Here is a 22,799-nt window from a genome sequence, read left to right as displayed (position 1 = left end):
ATACCAGTTTACAATCTCATAAGAGAAAACATGTCAGAATGTGTGTGTGCTTGTATTTGTGTGTGTGCATTACTTGGTGCATGTCTGTCTGTCCGCCAACGAAAATGCTAAGGGAATCAGCAGCTGAACAACTGAATATCTACATACCATAATAAATATTATAAATATAATATATATATATCATATAAATATATCAAAATGTTTTCGGAACAGGGATTTATAACACACTTTTGTCCAAAGGTGTATTTCTGCATCTGCACACACCATCTGGGTTCAATAGACAGCAGGCTAGGTTAATTAGCTGAGAGAAGTATAAGGCTCCTACATGAAAAAACACTCCTGCATGCGCGTCCTGCACACGCTCATTCTTTTCGGGAAGTCTCTTGAGAAATGCACATTCCTTTACATCCTCAGTATAATAGTGGTCATGTTTGCAGGGTAAAGTATAATATGGTACATTTTACGTGAGGTGCACAAAGAGCGACGCCTAGAGGACAAATACATCCAGTTGACTGTTGTGCAGTCAAAAAAGACATGAGTAAATTATACAGATATAACGTTTGTATCCAACAGTAGAAAACAGTGACAACAAAGCCTAATAACCATGATTAGAGGTTGTGGGTGATCCCTTTAACCAAAAGTAGGCCGGCCTATTGAAACATGCTGCAATAACACATTTCCATTGAAGAGCCGCAAATACCAAACGAAGCCTTTATTCATTTGACTATTTACAGGCTCAAATGTTCATGTGTCACATGAAGGCTATAGTGTGCTCATCTATTAGATGATTCAACATAAAATAGTCGTGCAACTCTAAAGTCACTCACATGTCAGGTTGTAACTCCAGAGATGATGCGATACGCGTGGTGTCCAGTGCTATCATACACCAAATTAAAATGTCCAAGAACATTATTAATTCACACAGAGAAGACCACAAAGTAAAGAATGATGTGGTGATAGGTAAATATCGCCTATAGTCGCGTCAAATAATTATGTGCATCCTGTCTCCGACTGAAAACGCTCCGAAACAAGACTACAATGCTTCGTCTCCAGCCACAAGATTGTACCGTATCTCGAGAGCTTGAGAGAAGGTCTTGTTGTCCCTCAGTTTGCATCCCCCTTCACCGTATGGGCTCCATATTTTATTATATTAGATCTCGTTGAGTTAGAAACAGCGACCTCCAGTGTTGTTGTCGTGAATTTATTAATGGATATGTATTACAAGGAGACTGCCCTTTACGCAAATTTGCAGTTTTCTCATATGTTAATTCAAATGTAGGCTCACGGTACTGAGTGCAGAGTGGGACATTAATGGCTGTGTGTGTGTGTTTCTCTCTACATCCTGCACTTTCCCTTCTCTCTACTTCTTTCTCTCTGTTTTTCTCCCTCTTTCTCTCTTTCATCTTCTCCTTCAATCACTTCCACTCCACTTTCACTTTCTGCATCTCCTCTGCCTTCTCTTCCACATCTACTTTTATTTTGTAGAGGAAGAATAAGATTAACATCTCATTCTCTGTCTTTTTTCATCATCTCTCCTGTTCCTGTAATATTCTACCTTCTCTTATTCACATCCACTTTCAACCTTTCCACCGTCTTATTCTTCCTATCTAATTTCTCTTTCTCCTTTTCCAACTTTCCAACTTTCAGCAATATTTCAGGTTTCTTGCTCTTCTTCTCAAGTTTCTCTTTCTGCCTATCCAGCCCCTTGTCTTTCGGCTCTACCTACTCCCACTTCTTCTCCATCCTCCGATTCTCCTTCTCCGCCACCTGTCTCTGCCTTGTCACCTTCTCCTTCCTCTATACCTCCTCCTTCCTCTTCTTCATTTCCTCCTTTGCGTTCTCCATTCCCTACCTCCTCCAACACATTCCCCTTTATTTCCTCCTCCCTTCTTATGGATCTTCTCCTGCAGTTTGTAGAGCGTTTTCACAGTGTCTTCTATCATCTCTGCATCCACACTCTCTTTAACTCTCTGGATTTCCCTCTAAATCTCTGCACATGTTTTTGCTCCAACCTTCAAACAATTGTGATACAACTGCTGAATAAGTAGGCTTAATAATTTGTATCAGTTAATAATACACCAGGCAACATTTTAGGAAAATCGATGCATTCTTATGATCAAACAATAAAAAAGTAGCTCAAATATGTTTGACCTATGGTTAATAGGTACCTACCATGTGAGACAACATTTATTTTTACTTCACTACATTCCTAAAGAAAATAATGTACTTTTTACTCCATACATTTCCCCAGACACTAAAAACATTTTGAATGCTTAGCAGGACAGGAAAATACTCAAATTTATGCACATGACAACATCCACAGTCATCCATACTGACTCTCATCTGGCAGACTCTCTAAACACACATGCTTCGTTTGTAAATGATGTCTGAATGTTCGAGTGTGCCCCGGGCTATCCGTCAAACAACCTCCACTCATCACTGTCAAACGCTCCCTGAAACACTTCAGCGAGCAGGCCTTTCTAATCGACCTGACACGGGTATCCTGGAAGGATATTGATCTCATCCCGTCAGTAGAGGATGCCTGGTTATTTTTTTAAATGCCTTCCTCACCATCTTAAATAAGCATGCCCCATTCAAGACATTTAGAACCAGGAACAGATATAGCCCTTGTTTCTCTCCAGACCTAACTGCCCTTAACCAACACAAAAACATCCTTTGGCGTTCTGCATTAGCATCGAACAGCCCCTGTGATATGTAACTTTTCAGGGAAGCTAGAAACCAATATACACAGGCAGTTAGAAAAGCCAAGGCTAGCTTTTTCAAGCAGAAATTTGCTTCCTGCAACACACACTCAAAAAAGTTCTGGGACACTGTAAAGTCCATGGAGAATAAGAACACCTCCACCCAGCTGCCCACTGCACTGAGGATAGGAAACACTGTCACCACCGATAAATCCACTATAATTGAGAATTTTAATAAGCATTTTTCGACGGCTGGCCATGCTTTCCACCTGGATACCCCTACCCCGGTCAACAGCACTGCACCCCCCACAGAAACTCGCCCAAGCCTTCCCCATTTCTCCTTCTCCCAAATCCAGTCAGCTGATGTTCTGAAAGAGCTGCAAAATCTGGACCCCTACAAATCAGCCGGGCTAGACAATCTGGACCCTTTCTTTCTAAAATGATCTGCCAAAATTGTTGCAACCCCCATTACTAGCCTGTTTAACCTCTCTTTCGTGTTGTCTGAGAATCTCAAAGATTGGAAAGCAGCTGCGGTCATCCCCCTCTTCAAAGGGGGGGACACTCTTGACCCAAACTGCTACAGACCTATATCTATCCTACCCTGCCTTTCTAAGGTCTTCGAAAGCCAAGTCAATAAACAGATTACCGACCATTCCGAATCCCACCATACCTTCTCCGCTATGCAATCTGGTTTCAGAGCTGGTCATGGGTGCACCTCAGCCATGCTCAAGGTCCTAAATGATATCTTAACCGCCATCGATAAGAAACAATACTGTGTAGCCGTATTCATTGACCTGGCCAAGGCTTTCGACTCTGTCAATCACCACATCCTCGTCGGCAGACTCGATAGCCTTGGTTTCTCAAATGATTGCCTGGCCTGGTTCACCAACCACTTCTCTGACAGAGTTCAGTGTGTCAAATTGGAGGGCCTGTTGTCCAGGCCTCTGGCAGTCTCTATGGGGGTGCCACAGGGTTCAATTCTTGGACCGACTCTCTTCTCTGTATACATCAATGATGTCGCTCTTGCTGCTGGCGAGGCTCTGATCCACCTCTACGCAGATGACACCATTCTGTATACTTCTGGCCCTTCTTTGGACACTGTGTTAGCAACCCTCCAGATGAGCTTCAATGCCATACAACTCTCCTTCCGTGGCCTCCAATTTCTCTTAAATACAAGTAAAACTAAATGCATGCTCTTCAACCGATCGCTGCCTGCACCTGCCCGCCCATCCAACATCACTACTCTGGACGGTTCAGACTTAGAATATGTGGACAACTACAAATACCTAGGTGTCTGGTTAGACTGTAAACTCTCCTTCCAGACTCACATCAAACATCTCCAATCCAAAGTTAAATCTAGAATTGGCTTCCTATTTCGCAACAAAGCTTCCTTCACTCATGCTGCCAAACATACCCTTGTAAAACTGACCATCCTACCGATCCTCGACTTCGGCGATGTCATTTACAAAATAGGCTCCAACACCCTACTCAATAAATTGGATGCAGTCTATCACAGTGCCATCCGTTTTCTCAACAAAGCCACATATACTACCCACCACTGCGACCTGTACGCTCTCGTTGGCTGGCCCTCGCTTCATACTCGTCGCCAAACCCACTGGCTCCAGGTCATCTACAAGACCCTGCTAGGTAAAGTCCCCCCTTATCTCAGCTCGCTGGTCACCATAGCAGCACCCACCTGTAGCACGCGCTCCAGCAGGTATATCTCTCTGGTCACCCCCAAAACCAATTCTTCCTTTGGCCGCCTCTCCTTCCAGTTCTCTGCTGCCAATGACAGGAACGAACAACAAAAATCTCTGAAACTGGAAACACTTATCTCCCTCACTAGCTTTAAGCACCAGCTGTCAGAGCAGCTCACAGATTACTGCACCTGTACATAGCCCATCTATAATTTAGCCCAAACAACTACCTCTCCCCATACTGTATTTATTTATTTTGCTCCTTTGCACCCCATTTTCCTATCTCTACTTTGCACATTCTTCCACTGCAAATCTTCCATTCCAGTGTTTTACTTGCTATATTGTATTTACTTCACCACCATGGACTTTTTTTTGCCTTTACCTCCCTTATCTCACCTCATTTGCTCACATTGTATATAGACTTATTTTTCTACTGTATTATTGACTGTATGTTTGTTTTACTCCATGTGTAACTCTGTGTTGTTGAATGTGTCGAACTGCTTTGCTATATCTTGGCCAGGTCGCAATTGTAAATGAAAACTTGTTCTCAACTTGCCTACCTGGTTAAATAAAGGTGAAATAAATTCAAATAAATTCAAATTAAAAAAGCAAGAATTTGATGCCGTCTGGTTTGCTTAATATAAGGAATTTGAAATAATTTATACTTTTAATTTCGATACTTTTAGCAATTACATTTACTTTTGATACTTAAAGTAAAACTATAGACTTTTAGACTTTTACTCAAGTAGTATTTTACGGGGTCATGTGGACTCCCTTCAAATTAGTGGATTCGGCTATTTCAGCCACACCCGTTGCTGACAGGTGCATAAAATCGAACAGCCATGCAATCTCCATAGACAAACATTAGCAGTAGAATGGCCTGTACTGAAGAGCTCAGTGACTTTCAACTGTAAGTGCTGTTATTGTGAAGTGGAAATGTCTAGGAGCAACAACAGCTCAGTCTGCAAAGTGGTAGGCCACATAAGCTCACAGAACAGGACCACCGAGTGCTGAAGCGCAAAGCACATACAAATCGTCTTTCCTCTGGAAGCAACGTCAGCACAAGAACTGTTCGTTGGGCGCGTCAGGAAATGGGTTTCCATGGCTGAGCAGCTGCACACAAGCCTACGATCACAATGCTCAATACCAAGCGTCTGCTGGAGTGGTGTAACGCTCGTTGCCATTGGACTCTGAAACAGTGGAAACAGGTTCTCTGAGTGATGAATCACGCTTCGCCATCTGGCAGTCCGACTGACGATCTGGGTTTGGCAAATGCCAGGAGAACGCTACCTGCCCCAATGCATAGTGCCAACTGTAAAGTTAGGTGGAGGAGGAATAATGGTTTGGGGCTGTTTTTCATGGTTCGGGCTAGGCCCATTAGTTCCAAAGAAGGGAAATCTTAATGCTACAGCATAAAATGACATTGTAGACTATTCTGGGCTTCCAGCTTTGTGACAACAGTTTGGGGAAAGCCCTTTCCTGTTTCAGCATGACAATGCCCCATGCACAAAGCGAGGTCCATACAGATCGGTATGGAAAAAATTGACTGGCCTGCACAGAGACCTGACCTCAACCCCATGGAACACCTTTGGGATGAATGGGAACTCCGATTGCAAGCCAGGCCTAATAGCCCAACATCAGTGCCCAACCTCACTAATGCTCTTGTGGCTGAGTGGAAGCAAGTCCCTGCCGCAATATTCCAACATCTAGTGGAAAGCCTTCCCAGAAGAGTGGAGGCTGTTATAGCTGCAAAGGGGGGACCAACTCCATATTAATGCCCATTATTTTGAAATGAGATGTTCGATGAGCATGTGTCCACATACTTTTGGCCATGTAGTGTATCTTTACTTTTACCCAAATATGACAATTGGGTACTTTTTTCCAACACTGCAGAAATCATTACAACAGATATTATAACAGGTATTTTATTGTACCAAGAACAATCATTTTCATGTGACGTAAAACAACTTCCGGTTTGGGTCCCCATCCATTACATTCGTTCAGGGCTGCAGTGTACATTGTTGTCCCTTTCAGCTTCCTGGAATCAACATATAAGGATGCTACATCATTTGTAATGCACTCTTGAATCTTCAGCTTGACCATATCCATTTTTGCACGTATATTTAATTGATGGGAGAAGAACAAACCAAAGGGTAAGGCCAGCTAGGTAGCTACCACTACCAGCTAGAAATTGAGCTAGCGTGCTAGATAACTGCCTTTCATACCGACATTTCAAAGTATCTGGTCAGGCCGCAGTCAGTAGTTAGCTTGCTACTCGCTAAATACTATTTGGAATTGCATTTATGGGGCTTTATATGGGTAAACATTACAGACACTAAGCGCACCAACATATCTAGATAGCTAATTTAGCTAGCTAGCCAGCTTGATACCTAGACAGCTATTTTTTGCTGATATTCCAGCCATCCAAGGTCTATTTTGGTTTCATTGGTGAAAATACTAGCCATTAGTAAGTGGTCCTCATTTGGAGAGTGGAGATACATTCAGGCCATTGATTCAGATGCTCCTTTTATCCTTATCACATGATAGCATCGCGAACATTAGTTATATTTTAATCCAAAGACGAAGACCATCACCATCAAGGTTTCCTGGGGTATAGTTAGTTAAAAAATAAGCCTATATGTGGCTACATGGATAAAGCATTTTATTTTAGCGCCTCTTCTCTTAATACATAAACTGAAACTTGCTTGTCGTTGTATTATTGTTGTGAAGGGGAATCCCAAACTATGTTGTGTAACCAGTTAGTTGGGTTTGCTGATATTGAAAGTAAATGACGCTTTTAAAAATATTTTTCAGCCAAATGAACGGAGCAGCATTCCCCTCTCCCACTGCAGAGATGGCGGAGATGAACCGCATCCACTACGAGCTGGAGTACACAGAGGGCATCAGCCAGCGCATGAGGATTCCAGAGATGCTCAAAATTGGCCCCTACGGTCATGACAACCCCGAGGCAGGCTCACATGACCTGCACAACGTCATGATGCAGGTCCCAGAGAGGATCGTAATGTCAGGTAGCCACATTGGTCCTCCACAGGGTCTCTGTAGTGTTGATACTCGTGGACCATGTTCATTAGGCTCAAAATCGATGATGTTCTTCCAGACAAGAGTTTCATTTTCCATTGCAAACTGTTTTAGGTTTCAAGTCTTAATAAACATAACCCTGTATTGGCCCTTATGTGACACCCCTCCTGACTGCTCTTCTCAGGAGACAGTGAGGACTCTCAGTTCCCCAGGCCCAGAGACCTGGACTTGATCCAGTCCACCCCGCTAGAGAGCCTGTCCCTGAAGACCCCTCCTCGGGTCCTCACCCTCAACGAGCGGCCACTGGACTTCATGGAAATGGAGCGCAGTGCAGCCCCAGCCCAGCCCAGTGAGGAGGTAGTGGAGGCTGGAAAGTCTAGAGATGAACAGAGAAAGTACTGATGGGTTGATGTGATGGACCAGGGCAGGCATGTGTGAACAAGCGGTATCAAACCCTGGTCACCCAAGCAACTCAAGACTGTGCTAGCTCTTTGAGCTAAAGCTTAGACATTTAGTTATTTGAGCTTACACAAATGTAAAGATCTCTGGCATGGCCATTTGTCTTGTGATCTTAGTTCACAGAACCACATCCTCTACACTGAATGTGGAGTTTATTTGAATGTGAAGGCAAAGTCTGTATTTTACAGGAAGAGGATATTAGTATTTAACTGTTCTCCCCTTCTCATAGGTGCGTTTGCAAGGGCGGTTGCGGCGGGAACGTTCAGCCAGCGAGAACACCACTGTCCGTCACAATGGCCAGATTGCCAGAAACGATTCAACGTAAGTAGCCTATCAACTGTGGTCCACACCCCAGTAGGCCATGCACAATCCACCACCACCACACCCCTCTCCTCTTCTGGAAGCCTGTCCTTATCCTTCCATCTGTCCAGTGGTTTTCCCCTGTCTGCTGACCTGTTTGTCCATCTCTCACTCTCTGTTTGTTGTGATAAAGACTTGGCTGTAGTTGGGTGTTGTTGCTCACTCTGTAGCCTGTTTGGTTGGAACCTGTCTTTGGGTCTGCACCCAGTGCTGTTGCAATGCTGTGTCACTGTGAAGGTAGTGTAGTTTCCTCCTGTCCTGAGCATGATACTAAAACTTGCTCTTAATTCTCTTCACTATTAACATATTAATATATTATACTGCACCAGGGAGAGGCACCTTACAGTAAACTTGGCATAGAGCCATTTAATTTGTTCAACGCTTATTTCACTATATAAAGTCCTTGGGGATCCTCTTTTGTTCAGAGCAGCTTTGTGGGGGATGATTCATTGGGACCTTTAATTAGGACCTTTCCATGCTTTTGTTTCTGCATCTCCCTTCCTGGTAGAGGGTTAGGTATAGTTCAATGGTGCACTAGTATGATCTGTTTGGAATCACCCCATCAGTACCATCTGTCACTCTTTGGTGGCTGTTATCTCTGCTCAGTGAGTAAAGTGCAGATGGTCTTTCTCCCCTCCCTCTTATTCACTCTCTCGCTCTCTCTCTCTGCTCTGTTTTCTCTGGCTTGGCCACTCATGTTGGTGGGGCAGTGTGACCCCGTTCCCCCCAGCCCCTCTCCGCGTCTTCCCCCCTCTCGCCATGGCCGAGGACGAACAGAACCTGTACAGCGCTAGCGGCGTTCTCTCTTTCATCCAGTCCACCACGCGCCGGGCCTACCAGCAGGTCTTGGAGGTTCTGGACGAGAACCACCGCAGGTGATCCCATGACCCCTCTTAAGGTCATCTCTAGGCTGACCTCTCCCACTCTGCTCACCGTGCAGAGATTAACCCCGAAATTCAACACAGTACAATTGTATTAATTCTTTCTAAGGCAATGAAGTCCCTGCTGTTGTCTCTTTCGTGTGGACAGGGTCATCAAATCTCGGCAATTTGGACAATTAAAAAAATCTACGATAATTGAATTTGAATATTTGCTCGATGAACAAAATTATTTTTTCATGACCATATTTTGATCATTTATTTTGGGGCAATGGGTAGGAAACACCTGGTCATTTCTAACATTCAGTAACACTATTAATATGTCATGATGTATATTTATCATTGCAAATCAAGATTGACTTTGCTTGATGTGCTGTTATCGAGCTGTGATAGGAGAGTAGTGTGTAGATCTCAGTCATATTTTCATTGAAAACAGTCCGTTTTAAATTAGTCCTCTTCTTGCTCTATCCATGTGTTGTAAGGCCATTATCAAGCATTGTCAACAGCCAACCTATATAGTGACGTCTATTGTCTACTCTGAGGAGAAGTTAGTGTTTTGGAGATTAATATATTGGCAGTCTTACAGAGGTCTGTTTTACACTGCATGATCGAAGTCATGAGACCTGAGTGAATGTGAGAAACTTTGGGATTGTAAGTGTGAGACTGTACTTTGGTGTGCTGCTCCATCTCTTTCTATTGCTTCCTCTCTCCCTTCCCTGTTTCTGCCCTCTTCAGCAAGCCGTCACTGCGAGGGGGGTCTGCCTTGACCTCTAACCCCCTGCATGAATCCAGGTAACTCCACCTGGCACGTAGACTTCACTCCTCTCTCTCTTCCTTTTTCCTCCTCTCTCTTTCCTTTCATAATATAGGCCCCTCATACTCAACTCTGGACCCTTTTTTATTTGTTATTTTTAACGGCAAGTCAGTTAAGAACAAATTCTTATTTACAATGACGGTCTAAGAACAGTGGGTTAACTGCCTTGTTCAGAAGCAGAACTACATATTTTTACCTTGTTATCTCTGGGATTCGATCTAGCAACCTTTCGGTTACTGGCCCAATGCTCTAACCACTAGGCTACTTCTTCAGCAAGCCAGCTCCACGCCATTTTTTTTTCATTGTGCCCCCTAATCAGGAACTTATTTAGACCTGGAACATCAGGTGTGTACAGATAATGATCAGGTGGAACAGAACCAGCAGGCTCTGGACCTTGTAGGGTCAGAGTTGAATACCCCTGATATAGGCTGTAGTTATTGTCAGAGGATGAGTGTCATTGCTGTCAATGTTTCAAGTTTCCAATATTAGTTGAAAAGATAGTTGGGCAATGAGTAATGCCGGTCTATTGAACTATTGTCAATGTATTGTGAATTTATTTATAATAGAAATACATTGACAATAGTTCAATCATTGATCATTAAGCTGAGAACTTCAATGTCATATTATGATCAATAATCAGAAATATAATCTTGCCTGATCCATGATAGAAATGGTTAACCAGGATGTGTTTGTTCTATTTCTCTTCACCCAAGGCTTAACCTGGCCACTCTAGACACTACTCTGGATGTTTCCATGGCTTCTGATGACATGGCTGTCGTAGATGCAGCAACGCTTCGACGTCAGGTCTGCTCCTAATACGTCTTGACTGTACTTCTACGGAAGGTATATCATTTAGCGGTTTTTGTTTTGGCTATATTGGTTGGTGGTGTTGATGTGATTGTCATTGGTGTGCCTGTAGATCATCAAGCTGAACCGGAGGCTCCAACTCATAGAAGAGGAGAACAAGGAGCGGGCCAAACGTGAGATGATCATGTACTCCGTCACCGTAGCCTTCTGGCTTATCAACAGCTGGGTTTGGTTCCGCCGCTAGAATCCTTTCCTCGGAACCACTGACAGAGAGTGGAGAACATAGAAGAGGAGGGGAGAGGCTATGTTTCAAATGGTAGAAAAATGTACTCTCTGCATTTAGCCACAGTGCTGGACAGCCTTGCTCTTGGGCAATGGGATGTTTGATTTCATTTTATTGTATACATGTACTTGTAATTATTTTTTACAATGCTATATTTTTTTTTGCTTAAGAATTAAAGAATGACTCGGCTGTAAATATTTCTTCATGTTACTCAGTTGTTATCATTGCTCCTGAGGTATTTCCAACAGATAAGAGGTCTAAAGAAAATGAAATCATAAGCCACGGTGGAGACGCATCGAAATGGGTTAAATATTTATTGGGAATTGGAACGATGTGAAAAGATTAAAAAATAAATATATATTGTGAAGCACTGCTGTTATATTGTAAGATAAAAACATAATGTAAAATTGACTCATGGTTTTAATTGATGTATAGTACTGCAAGGAAATATAAAGTCACACTGTTGCTATTACACCATGCATTATGTTATTATTTATTCATTATGTATGGCCCATATCCACCAAGCCATAAGTATGATATGCTTTTTCTCATATTTTATCTTCAGTTACTACCTTTTTTTTTTCCCAAGAACTTTCTGGTTGAAGCACAATGTTATCAAATTGGTTGTAGTTTTCAGTTGTAATGTACCAGCATATTATCATGAGAGTCATGCAATTTTATTGGAATAAATGACAAAATGGCTCATTTGGATGTTTGAGTTTAGTTATATTAGTTGTTACCAGTATTATTTAGCAGTGTTGGGGAAGCTACTCTGAAAATATAGTTGACCAATTACTTCACACTGAAAGAAGTTAAACTATACTAAAGTTACCCGTAAGAAAAATCTAGCTTTTCTAAAGTGACTTAGAAAAAGTAGTTTACTACGTCCAAACTACTTCCTGAACGATTCTCACATCTAAATCTGAAATGTCATGAACAGATCACCCTGTGATCAGATGTAAACAGAATGTGTAAATTAGCCTATTAAATACAGTGATTTAGCCTATAAAAACACCAAGCTACTGCTAAATCTAATGAAATTACTAGTTGAACTAAATGTAGATCATTACTCCCTGCCTAACATTGTTAATTAGTATTAAGTATATTGTTATTACTATGTTATTACAACGTAAAATGGAACCGTTTATAATCTTGAACTAATTTGGCACTTTACGGTTGCTTTCCGGAAGGTTTTGATAGTCACACACCATCAGAAAACTGTCATGGCGTCTGGATACATTGTAAATCGTGGTGTGCTAACATTTGGAATTCACTATCAACATGTTTGTAGAAATGTACTCCTTACACATACCCGAGAGAAGAAGCGATGGATGAAAGCATATACTCTTTTGATGGAAAGAAAGTTGAAGATAGAAGGGCCTCCACCACCTAAGCCACGGTATGTAAAATGCTAGCTTAGTAAGGTAACGTTATCTTGGCATCATAGGGGTCAAGGCCATTGGTGTTCATGGTTAGCTTTATAAGAAAGTTGGCATAAATAGGATGCAGAATTCAACCATTTTGTGTAAAATCCAGTGCACATGTTCGTTATCTAATGCAATGCAATACGTCCCCGCAGGAGGCCTAATGGTAGGCCGTCATTGTAAATAACAATTTGTTCTTGAGTTCTTAATTTTTATTTAACTAGGTAAGTCAGTTATCTTAATAGGATCAAATTGATAATCGATTGGACATGGGCTATAGAATCTGGAGCAATTGACAATAAATACGGAAATTAGCTGGCTAGCCAATATAGAACAGACTACACTACATGAACAAAAGTATATGGACACCTGCTCGTCTAACATGTTATTCCAAAATCATGGCAATTAATATGACTTGCCTAGTTAAATAAAGTAAAAAATAAACAAAAAAGTGCAGCGTGATTCATCACTCCAGGGAACAGCTTCCACTCCTCCAGAGTCCAATGGCGGCGAACTTTACACCACTCCAACCAACGCTTTGCATTGTGCATGGTGAACTTAGGCTTGTGTGCGGCTGCTCGGCCATGGAAACTCATTTCAAGAAGCTCCAGGCAAACCGTTCTTGTGCTGACGTTGCTTCCAGAGGCAGTTTGGAACTCAGTAGTGAGTGTCGAAACCGAGGACAGATGATTTTTACGCGCTTCAGCACTCGCCGGTCCCGTTCTGTGAGCTGTGTGGCCTACCACTTTGCGGCTGAGCCGTTGTTGCTCCTAGTCATTGCCACTTCACAATAACAGCACATACATTTGACTGAGACGTTGAAAGTCTCTGAGCTCTTTAGTAAGGCCATTTTACTGCCAATGTTTGTCTGTAGAGATTGTATGGCTGTGTGCTCAAGTTTATACACCTGTCAGTATCTTAGCTACATACTGATTGCATGTACCGTGATCTTCGTTATGAATTTCCCTATGTTCTGTCTCCTAGTGCTCAAAAACCTAACTGGGACTACCATGCAGAAGTCCAGGCATTCAGCAGCCGCCTTAAAGAAAGTTTCTCCCCGGAGCTCCTGAAGACAGCCTTTGTGAACCCCTGTTACATTCAGTCAGAGCAAGAGAGGAGGCAGGCACTCGGCGTGGACTCTGAAATGGCCGCTCTGGTCCTGGGGGACAACATTCAGCTGCACAGACAGGGCTTGGAGTTCACCAAGAGCTTCTTGTCTGACTGGTGCAGGGCTAGCTTCCCTAGCCTGCCCAGCATGGGAGTGGTCGCCATTGTCGCGCACCTGACCAGTCATCCAGTCGTGTGCCTTGTGGCGCGGAACCTCGCCATTGAGGACCTAACTATGAGCGCTCAATTCCCGGTCCCTGATGAAGTATTGCACAGTACGTTCCTCGCTGTGATCGGAGCACTCCATGAGAGCAGTGGAGCTGAGAGAGCAGGACTTTTCCTTCGGGTAAGAAGATTCTTACAACTTTCAACACCCATCTCAACAGTCATGATTAATCATCTCAAATTTACATTAGTTTGTTTGTGTAGCTGAAGATGATCACACCTCCCATGCCCTCTTCTCTCCTTTCAGGATTTCCTGGTCACTCAGCTGGTAGGGAAAGACCTGTTTGAGATGTGGTCGGTGGTAAACCCAATGGGGCTACTGGTGGAGGAGTTGTCCAAGAGGAAAATGGCCCTCCCAGAGCCTCGCCTCACCAGGTCGGCCGGCGCCAGCACTGTGCTCCCACTCTACTTTGTAGGGCTGTACAGGTATGCCTCGCTGGTCACTCCCATCAGTACACCTCCTGATAAAGCCAGGAGATTTTCCTGACCAGGAATACGCTGTGTCCCAGGACTGAAAGTGTTTTTTATCTGGTCAGGACAAACTCTTTGCATTACTTATGGAGTATGTGTGAGGTATGTGGTAGTGTTCTGCCGGTACTTATTTGTTTGTTGATCATGTTACTGAGTGAGTATGTGTCCTCAGTGATAAGAAGCTCCTTGCCGAGGCTCCAGGGGAGACCGTTCTGGCTGCGGAGGAGGAGGCGGCACGCGTGGCCCTGAGGAAACTCTATGGCTACACTGAGAACCGGAGACCCTGTGACTTCTCTGCAGTGGAGCAGCCTCAGGCTCCTGGCCTCCAATCCTTCAGCAGCAGCTAAAGGACTTCACCCCAAGCACTACAATGTCTTCCATCAGTTGATGACAGCTCTTGACACAACAGAGGGTCAAAGTCAAGCGGTTCCCTTAGCCTATCAGGACCAACCTCTGACAGACTCATACCTACAGACATAGGAATTATCCTCCAAACTATGTGGTCTCATCAGCCTTGCAATTAGAGGACTGTCCTTGGGCAAAATATTGTTTTTTTGTGTAATAGATTATTGATCTAAAAGCTAAATGTTTCATGTCCATAATAAATCTGTATCCCTGAGCACATCTCTTCAAAGAAAGTGTATCATACCATCTTTGGCTTCTCCTTGTCTGCTTATTATTAGGTGTTATTTATTGATGTATGACATTAGTCTGCTCTATAAAAAACATGGTTTAGCAATGTGTAAAGTGTCTGGATTGATTTCACAAGAGCAGAATCCAAGACACTAAGTTGGCAAGTCATTTTTGGCTAGTCAGGATCACCTGCTGTGATTGGTTGCCAGGACAATGTCTCTGACATCCATAGTGGGAGATGTGGCTCCCTCCTTTATCCTCCACAAATGCCACGGCAACCAATTGGCAGAACTTGGGGTGAGAACTCAGCTTGAGTGTCTGGCCTGGTTTATGAAATCTGTATTTTACTTTAAAAAGTGACGCCAGTATAGACACCCGTTTTAGCACTTTGCAAATGCACTTTTGTGCATTTATTTGCACAGTATGGGAACAACTGGATAATTGCTATAGAACTGAACTGGATAATTTGTCTTTTACATCAAATTACTTTTACAGAGAGTATTTGGATTCTGTAATTCATCTTTGTTTCAAATTAAGTATTTTATCTGTAGTGATTGCAGGCAAAACTTAGCATGGCTGAACAGTGATGTTATATGTGGGTGTGAAATATGCACTTGTTTCACTCTCCATCTGGTCCACTTCATGCCAACTGTGCTATCCTCCCTCCCTGGTCTCTCAGCATTGGCAGCAGAACCTGTGGGCCTAGCTGCATTCTTTCTCATCAATTCTTTATTGAAGCTGTCATTTTGCCTTTAGGGGGAGAATTTCTGCAAGCAGAAAGTGTAGGCCAGCCCTAATAGGCCTACATCTTACTATATTAATTACTAGGATCACAAAGCAGGGTAGAAAGGGTTACATCCTGCTTCTCATTCATGTCCATTTGTATTTTGTCTTAAAATTGACATTGGATTCTGCACTTATTTTTCTGCGCTAATACATTTGTATTGATAGACTGATGTTTCTTGACCCGTATTCAAAAAGCATCTCAATGTAGGAGTGCTAATCTAGGTTTTGCCTTTTGAATCATAATGAATAAGAGGGGCAACCTGATCCTGGATCAGCACTCCTATTGTGAGATGCTTTATGAATACAGGCCCAGTACTCTTGACCTATGTTAAGCCAGTGTCCTCCAAGGTAAGTTGTCAAAACAGATCTTCTCTCAGGTGTAGGCTACTCAGTGGGACCGAGTCACCCTTGGAGTTCCAGGAAACAACACTTGTTTTTAAACAGTAGGAGCCATGAATGTGAAGCACAGTCACTCACATGGGGCATGTAAGCACAACAGCCTTTTCATTTACTATCAATGCAGTAGCCCATCACTTTATGTACCCCAACATTATGTGCTGATTTTTGTCTGAATGATAAGAAAACCAGTGAGAATAGCACACTCTCAAATTGTGTTCCACCACTAATAAATAAGCAATTTACGATCATTGAAATCTATAACACATCGTCGCCTAAGGTACAGTAGGTGACATACAAATCTTCTGCACATCTCTGACTTCTACACATTTCTGACATCTTCTATTCCAGGGATAATCAACTAGATTCAGCCGCCGATTCTTTTGTTGAGCAGATGGTCGGGGGGCTGGAACATAATTACAAATCATTTGTAGACTGCAAGTTGACCGCAAGAAGCCCAAAGAGATATAATGTTAGACTAAAACAATCACCTCAAACCTTGCTTACGTTTGTTTATGATCACGTGTCTCTCTATTATGCGTGGGAATACTTGGGAACAGATTTCTTAAATTAAAATCACTTGGAGATGATTTCCTGTTTTTACAGTATTTTGTGTCCCACAATGTAAATGAAAAAAATATATGTATTTTTTTCTTTTCTCAGAAGACTTACGGAGCAAAATAAAACCACCTCCGTGCCAAATTATATTCTAACTATTATATTCAAATTCTTGTTCCAATGAATGATAGAATAATATTATATTTACATCTAGAGACGTTTGAGATGAGAGGGGTGTTTCCTCTTGGTATCATGAAAAGGAAAGTGCCAGGAATTAGGCCAAATGAAATGATAAGCGTCAATCCGTTGGGTGGCGCTGGTAAACCCATGGAAATCAGGAGCGTGCAGTGCGTGACTCTCCTCTCTTGACTTTACAACGCCTCCTGTTCAGCCGACAGTCACAGTAGCCACTCTTCCTTTCAGAGTAGGTACCCGTTTAGCAGCAAAAGCTTTTCCCGTTACCTGCAATTCCCCATCCTTCCCTGGTTTTGTGTCCTCCCCCTACTTGTCATAGTCATGGCGGCGAGTGCGAAAAGAAAGCAGGAGGAGAAACACCTGAAGATGCTGAGAGAAATGACGAGTTTGCCTCCTAACAGAAAGTGCTTTGACTGCGATCAGCGCGGCCCAACCTATGCCAACATGACGGTGGGGTCTTTCGTCTGCACCTCCTGCTCTGGCATACTGTAAGTATAAATGTGATTGGATGAGTGACCTTTTCATTCCGCGTTGACAGGCCGCATTCAGGATGCTAACTACCTAGTTACTTGCTAGCTAACCGTTAGCTAAGTAGTTAGCTATAATCCATTCCTCCGTCTCTTTCCACTTCGAGCTTAAATTGTCTTGTGGGTTGGGTGTCTGCTGTGCTAGCTATAGCTAGCTAAATAACGTTTAGATATATTTCGTTAATCTGACTTTATCTAGTACAAGAATATGATAGTTCACTAAATAACCAGATACAGTTAGCATATTTTAGCCACCAGCGAGCTTAGTAGCCTAATACTAGCCACATACTGTAACGGCAATTTACCAGTACAGTAGTTAGCTACAGAAGCTAACGTTAGCTCGATCAAATCAATTAACGTGTTAATCAGTTTAGTTAGCTACTGTACCTAACTAAATTGTAAACTGCTACATGTGAAGGTATCTAGGCGAGAAGCCAGACTGAGATGGGTGTGTTTAGCGAGTTTGAGATGTGTGGACAAGATGAGTATCATTTTTAAAAACGTGTCACCTGCTGCAGTAGTTTTCACACTGCAACCTGGACTCAGGAGTAGATGTAATATAGTGAACGAAAATCCGGGAGACCTAATTAGTATGTTACATTTCGTGTGCAGGGCTTTACACTGACCTTTTTTACAAGGAGCACATGTGCGCCTAAGTTGAAAAATGTAGACACACACACAGAAATGTAGGTAGCCAGGGAACCAAAACAGCAGAGAAGTTGAGCCTCATGCTTCAATGCTCTTAGTTGTTTTGTTATATATATTTTTTATTTATTTAACCTTTATTTAACTTGGCAAGTCAGTTAGGAACACATTCTTATTTACATTGACAGCCTAGGAACAGTGGGTAAACTGCCTTGTTCAGGGGCTTTTACCTTGTCAGCTCGGGGATTCGATCTAGCAACATTTCAGTTACTGGCCGAACGTCCACTATGCTTTTTACTTCCTGCATCTAAGTCATATTGCTGAGTCTACTTAAATAAAAATTCCACCCGAAAACCATCCTTTGGTATTTGTTTCATTAGTCCATTGTTTATATAGTCCCACACAGACATACAGCTGGATGAGGCGTTTTGCATCATATGGGGCTAAATGTATCAATACTGGCTGTATTTCTGTATTTTGAAGGATATACATCTTGAAAACTTTATTGTGACATGCAAAACATTTAGGGACTATATCAACAATGGACGAGTGAAACACATACCAAAGTATATTTTTTTGCTGGAGATTAACCTTCTATCTTATGTAACCATAACAAAGGTAACGTATCATACTAATTTCAGTGTCCCAGATTTTTGTTTACTATGTTACGTCTAGTCTGAGAGTAGCCTGCCCATGAGCCAGCTAACTTTTCTCCTTGGGTGGCTAGCTAGAGTTTTTTTTTTTCTTTTTTTTTCGCCCACCACACAGCTTTTTTTTGGTTGACCACCCAGCTAGCTATCAAGCCAGGCAAAGTTGACCATATTAAAACAAGTGTCATCTACCAAGCTATGCAGTTCATAGGGGCAACTCAATTGCAAAATGGCGTTTGACTATTTAACATTACAGTATTTCTGTGATGCAAGGTTGATGCTGTACCTCTGGCTTGTACGCTTGTGTAACCAAGCATCTGTATAGTTTGGGATTTGAGGATTAGTGGGACCGAAGCTGTGCTTTTCTCATTCCTACCCGCAACAAAATAATGCAATCTCAATTAAATGTCAAATATTGTTGAGGAAATTTATTTTAAAAGATCAGTGGGGAAAATAACACCACACAGGCAGAAAATAAAACGAGAATTTTCTAGATTTTTATGTGCCACTCGGCTACTTCATGTCAACCTGACCTTGTTTGTTCAGAATCTGGCAATGCCTGGTGATTGAATGCATGGTAACGAATGACCTGTTACATATCTCAAACAGAGGGCGTCATTGGTGACGAGGTAAAAATCTGTCTTTCTGCCCCTGAGCAAGGCAGTTAACCCAGTGTTTCCCGGGCGCCGAAGACGTGGATGTTGATTAAGACATCCCCCCGCACCTCTGATTCAGAGGGGTTGGGTTAAATGCGGAAGATATTTCAGTTGAATGCATTCAGTTGTACAACTGACTGGGTATCCCCTTTCCCTTTAATCATTTGCTGCTTTGCAACTAGGTTGAAGAACATCAGGTGTCTTCAACAGCATCAAGCTTGTTTTCGCCATTGAAGGAATTCCTGCAGACATGCAAATGAGATGAAAATGACCCCAGCCCTCCCTGGTTTGCTAGCCTATAATATTCTTTAGTAGATCTATATGACGTAGTTATGCTCATCTTTTCATTTTCACTTGAAGAACATCTTTCCTCTCGAGTCTTTGGGGGATTTCAGTTTTCACTCTTTCTTACAGTTAGGCCTGAAACCACCCATGTTGTGCTAGTCAGTACATTCAGCCATTTTTCACTATCAGTTTGTCTATGAGATTTGCTGTAGCCATTCCTCCCCCTCCCTCCCTCCCTCCCTCCCAGGCCCCCACTGTTTGCCGAGCCCTTTGTGGAGACACTTGTAACCTTGTTCAGAAAGAAACACAACCACATTGCTGTTAATTCAATAAGTTGTTCATTGTAATGTCCTGGTTACTTCGTCAATGCTGCCCAGTGAGACGCCGGGCTTAGCTTTCCTACCCTCAATGCCTCACTGAGGTCAATCTGTCATGGTCCATTAGAGGGTAGTGGTTAGCTTAATAAAGACAGAAAAGGTGAAGTGTGTGTGTCCCTCCCTGACTCTCTTATTAAGTCCTCCATAGCTCCGTAAAGAGGTAGGGGAACTGAGACTGACTCGGCAGCTTCCCAGTCTGGTTTTAAGGTGCACCTGTCTCCGTGTTGGGTTTTCCCCGTCAGAATTGTTCTCCTGCACCACAACCCCTTTCTCTTATGACACACACTGGATCAGTTTTAGGTGTGTATTTGCATCATGAGGTCTAGCCTAAATGCTACTATCTGGGTGGGCAGTGTTTCTCATGTCTTAGTTTTGGCAGCTAAGGGGAGGGGTGGGGGTGCGCTTCAACTGTGAGAACACGGTGTGATAATCACTGCAGATGGACAGAGTTTGGCCCTTCTCTCTCATCTCTGTAATGGTTCTGCAGGGAGTCCACTGTGAATTTCCCTGTGGTGCTGTAGTATTAAACTTTGATGTGGGATAATGGAATTATTTTCTAAGCTCAGACACACAGGCTCCTCTGAAGAGGTTCACACTGTCTCTGACTGTGTAATGTGAAAAAAGAAGATGGTAGCCAAACTGTAAAGTGTATGCTACCTAGACTTTACCTACCAAACGTAGGCCTATAGGCTAGCCATATCAGATAGGTTATTCATATGTAGTCTAGCTAGTGGTCGATACCTTGTTCCAATGTAATAACACAGTAGCTAGGTGGTCATCTTTAGTACTGCCGGGATTATATTTGGTTTCCCAGCAGAACAATTACCTCACTGACCTATCCTCCTTTCTGCTGATCAGGCGATCCATTTTACTTATGCGGTGAATCTTGAGTCTTGTGCAAATCTTTCTTGGCAGGACTGAGCGACTGCCATGTTGCTGAGCTAGAGAGACGTGTGGGACTCAGGGGAAAGGACTGCTTTGCTGTCTGCCTCTTGGTACTGTATGTATGCAGGAAGCCTGGTGTGATTCTAGTGTGGGGAAGTGGTGGCATGGCCCTTTGGCCCTGTTTCGCTACATCAGCAGCAAGCAGGGTAGTTAAACAGGAAGTGGAAAAATGCAGGAAGTTGCGAATTGACTTCAGCTCTCTCACTTTGGTTCCCAGAAAGGGTAGAGGAGGTTAGCACTGACTGAGAGACATCAAATTACTGTATGCGGGACAATTTCCCTGACCCAGATAAGTATTTTTCTTGGGAAACACTTTCAGTGGGGAATCTGTGTTGAGGAAGCATTTTAGTCCAGCAGTAGGCTTATTCTGGGTCTAAGAAACTGCCCCATTGTGTTCTTTGAGACTCATCTGTGCTTGGCGACTTATACAGACACAGACAAATCATAGTGTTACAAGCTCCTGGTTTAGGCCTATAATTTAAGGATGTGTGTGTTTGTATTTTTTATAGGAAAGCTCTTAGTGCTGCTGGCATGTCTGTCCTTCCCACACCCTGAAGAGGAATCTGAGGGAAATGTGACCAGTTTCACACCCATCCTCCTGAGCTCTGTCTCTTTATTGACCCCTTCCCTTCAACAGAACCTACCTTAAAGACCCCCTCACTATTTCAATGCCCTTTTGCCTTTTGATTTGGTTTGAGATTAATAGTTGGTTTTCGGTCTTGTCTTCTCGTCATTGATTTGAGTCGTTAACTAGGCCAGTTAGTTAGGCTAACTCATTTGAGTAGTTATTAATTAAGCCAGTTAGCTAACTGCTTGCCTACTTGTCAGGGGTTCAGAGCCAGCCCCCCTCCCCCCCTCGCCTGTGGCTTGTTTAATGGGTGGGGTTAGAATCTACTGTGTAAACACATTCCATATGAAGGTGGAGAGGCTTTCCCCAGGAGGAACACAATGTTTGTAGAGGTTTCCTTACAGTAGGAAGTTATTATAGTGACACATTGACCATAATTCAGCGACCATAGTTCTTTTCTGACCATGTGACTTGACCAGGAAAACCTCAGACCTATTTGAATTTTCTGGTTAATTTGATTAGTAAAAACTCCAGAGCTCAACCATAGTTTATGGTGACCTGAATCAAGATGACTGACCCTTGTGTTCTTGTAAGCATTGAATGAATGCTGAACAGTGCTGACGGACACCATGTTATCTACAGGGTCATCTGTTGGCTTTGGCTAAGAAGTGTGTGTGTCTGAGTACTACAGAGGCGTTGGCTGGTGAGGATGCTGCATAGATGGCCTCTGCTGGGATATGGGTTCAGCGCTCTCTGTCCCTCTCGGTCTGTCCCCCTCTGTCTCTCTCGGTCTGTCCCCCTCTGTCTCTCTCGGTCTGTCTCTCTCGGTCTCTCTCGGTCTGTCCCCCTCTGTCTCTCTCGGTCTGTCTCTCTCGGTCTGTCCCCCTCTGTCCCTCTCGGTCTGTCCCCCTCTGTCCTCTCGGTCTGTCCCCCTCTGTCTCTCTCGGTCTGTCCCCCCGTCTCTCTCGGTCTGTCCCCCTCTCTCTCGGTCTGTCCCCCTGTCTCTCTCGGTCTGTCCCCCTGTCTCTCTCGGTCTGTCCCCCCTGTCTCTCTCGGTCTGTCCCCCCTGTCTCTCTCGGTCTGTCCCCCTGTCTCTCTCGGTCTGTCCCCCTGTCTCTCTCGGTCTGTCCCCCCTGTCTCTCTCGGTCTGTCCCCCTGTCTCTCTCGGTCTGTCCCCCTGTCTCTCTCGGTCTGTCCCCCTGTCTCTCTCGGTCTGTCCCCCTGTCTCTCTCGGTCTGTCCCCCTGTCTCTCTCGGTCTGTCCCCCTGTCTCTCTCGGTCTGTCCCCCTCTGTCTCTCTCGGTCTGTCCCCC

General features: G+C 43.4%; 4 protein-coding genes across 11 annotated transcripts in view; 3 read left to right on the top strand and 1 right to left on the bottom strand.

The window, feature by feature from the left end:
* LOC112266917 (multiple epidermal growth factor-like domains protein 6) overlaps positions 1-1,114 on the bottom strand; it is a 101,280-nt gene extending 100,166 nt beyond the window's left edge. For both annotated transcript variants that reach the window (XM_042297256.1, XM_042297257.1), the window contains exon 1: positions 828-1,114. In XM_042297256.1, the coding sequence (XP_042153190.1) occupies positions 828-910 (83 nt within the window). In that variant the 5' untranslated portion in view covers positions 911-1,114. The remainder of the gene's footprint in view (positions 1-827) is intronic.
* Positions 1,115-6,366: 5,252 nt separating this feature from the next.
* On the top strand, positions 6,367-11,744 carry LOC112266916 (mitochondrial fission factor homolog B). 4 transcript variants are annotated; one of them, XM_024444848.2, is made up of 8 exons: positions 6,367-6,552; positions 7,214-7,428; positions 7,623-7,795; positions 8,127-8,218; positions 8,968-9,132; positions 9,871-9,927; positions 10,663-10,753; positions 10,869-11,744. In XM_024444848.2, the coding sequence occupies exons 1-8, from the start codon at positions 6,530-6,532 to the stop codon at positions 10,998-11,000; spliced, it is 948 nt and encodes a 315-aa protein (XP_024300616.1). In that variant the 5' UTR covers positions 6,367-6,529; the 3' UTR covers positions 11,001-11,744. The 4 variants fall into 4 exon arrangements, with proteins under 4 accessions (XP_024300616.1, XP_024300618.1, XP_024300617.1 ...); XM_024444850.2 differs by lacking the exon at positions 8,968-9,132; XM_024444849.2 differs by lacking the exon at positions 9,871-9,927.
* Positions 11,745-12,220: 476 nt separating this feature from the next.
* On the top strand, positions 12,221-14,919 carry LOC112266915 (39S ribosomal protein L44, mitochondrial). The gene is made up of 4 exons (XM_024444847.2): positions 12,221-12,438; positions 13,448-13,916; positions 14,043-14,221; positions 14,439-14,919. Exons 1-4 carry the CDS (start codon positions 12,263-12,265, stop codon positions 14,611-14,613), a joined length of 999 nt encoding a protein of 332 aa, XP_024300615.1. The 5' UTR covers positions 12,221-12,262; the 3' UTR covers positions 14,614-14,919.
* Positions 14,920-16,941: 2,022 nt separating this feature from the next.
* Positions 16,942-22,799, top strand: part of LOC112266914 (arf-GAP domain and FG repeat-containing protein 1) — a 30,873-nt gene continuing 25,015 nt past the window's right edge. For 2 of the 4 annotated variants that reach the window (XM_024444846.2, XM_024444842.2), the window contains exon 1: positions 16,942-17,322. In XM_024444846.2, the coding sequence (XP_024300614.1) occupies positions 17,156-17,322 (167 nt within the window). In that variant the 5' untranslated portion in view covers positions 16,942-17,155. The remainder of the gene's footprint in view (positions 17,323-22,799) is intronic. The other 2 variants (XM_024444845.2, XM_024444843.2) reach the window with 1 other exon arrangement.

Source organism: Oncorhynchus tshawytscha, linkage group LG14 (assembly GCF_018296145.1).
Source record: "Oncorhynchus tshawytscha isolate Ot180627B linkage group LG14, Otsh_v2.0, whole genome shotgun sequence".
NCBI lineage: Eukaryota > Metazoa > Chordata > Actinopteri > Salmoniformes > Salmonidae > Oncorhynchus > Oncorhynchus tshawytscha.
This window is presented reverse-complemented; position numbering and strand designations above follow the sequence as displayed.

Excerpts from the sequence above, each read along its gene's own strand:
- LOC112266916 (XM_024444848.2), top strand. The coding sequence starts at position 6,530 with ATGGGAGAAGAACAAACCAAAGG. Across the intron at positions 7,796-8,126 it reads CAGCCCAGCCCAGTGAGGAG|GTGCGTTTGCAAGGGCGGTT; the intron begins GTAGTGGAGGCT and ends CCCTTCTCATAG. Across the intron at positions 10,754-10,868 it reads CAGCAACGCTTCGACGTCAG|ATCATCAAGCTGAACCGGAG; the intron begins GTCTGCTCCTAA and ends GTGTGCCTGTAG.
- LOC112266915 (XM_024444847.2), top strand. The coding sequence starts at position 12,263 with ATGGCGTCTGGATACATTGTAAATCGTGGTGTGCTAACATTTGGAATT. Across the intron at positions 12,439-13,447 it reads CCTCCACCACCTAAGCCACG|TGCTCAAAAACCTAACTGGG; the intron begins GTATGTAAAATG and ends TCTGTCTCCTAG. Across the intron at positions 14,222-14,438 it reads TACTTTGTAGGGCTGTACAG|TGATAAGAAGCTCCTTGCCG; the intron begins GTATGCCTCGCT and ends ATGTGTCCTCAG.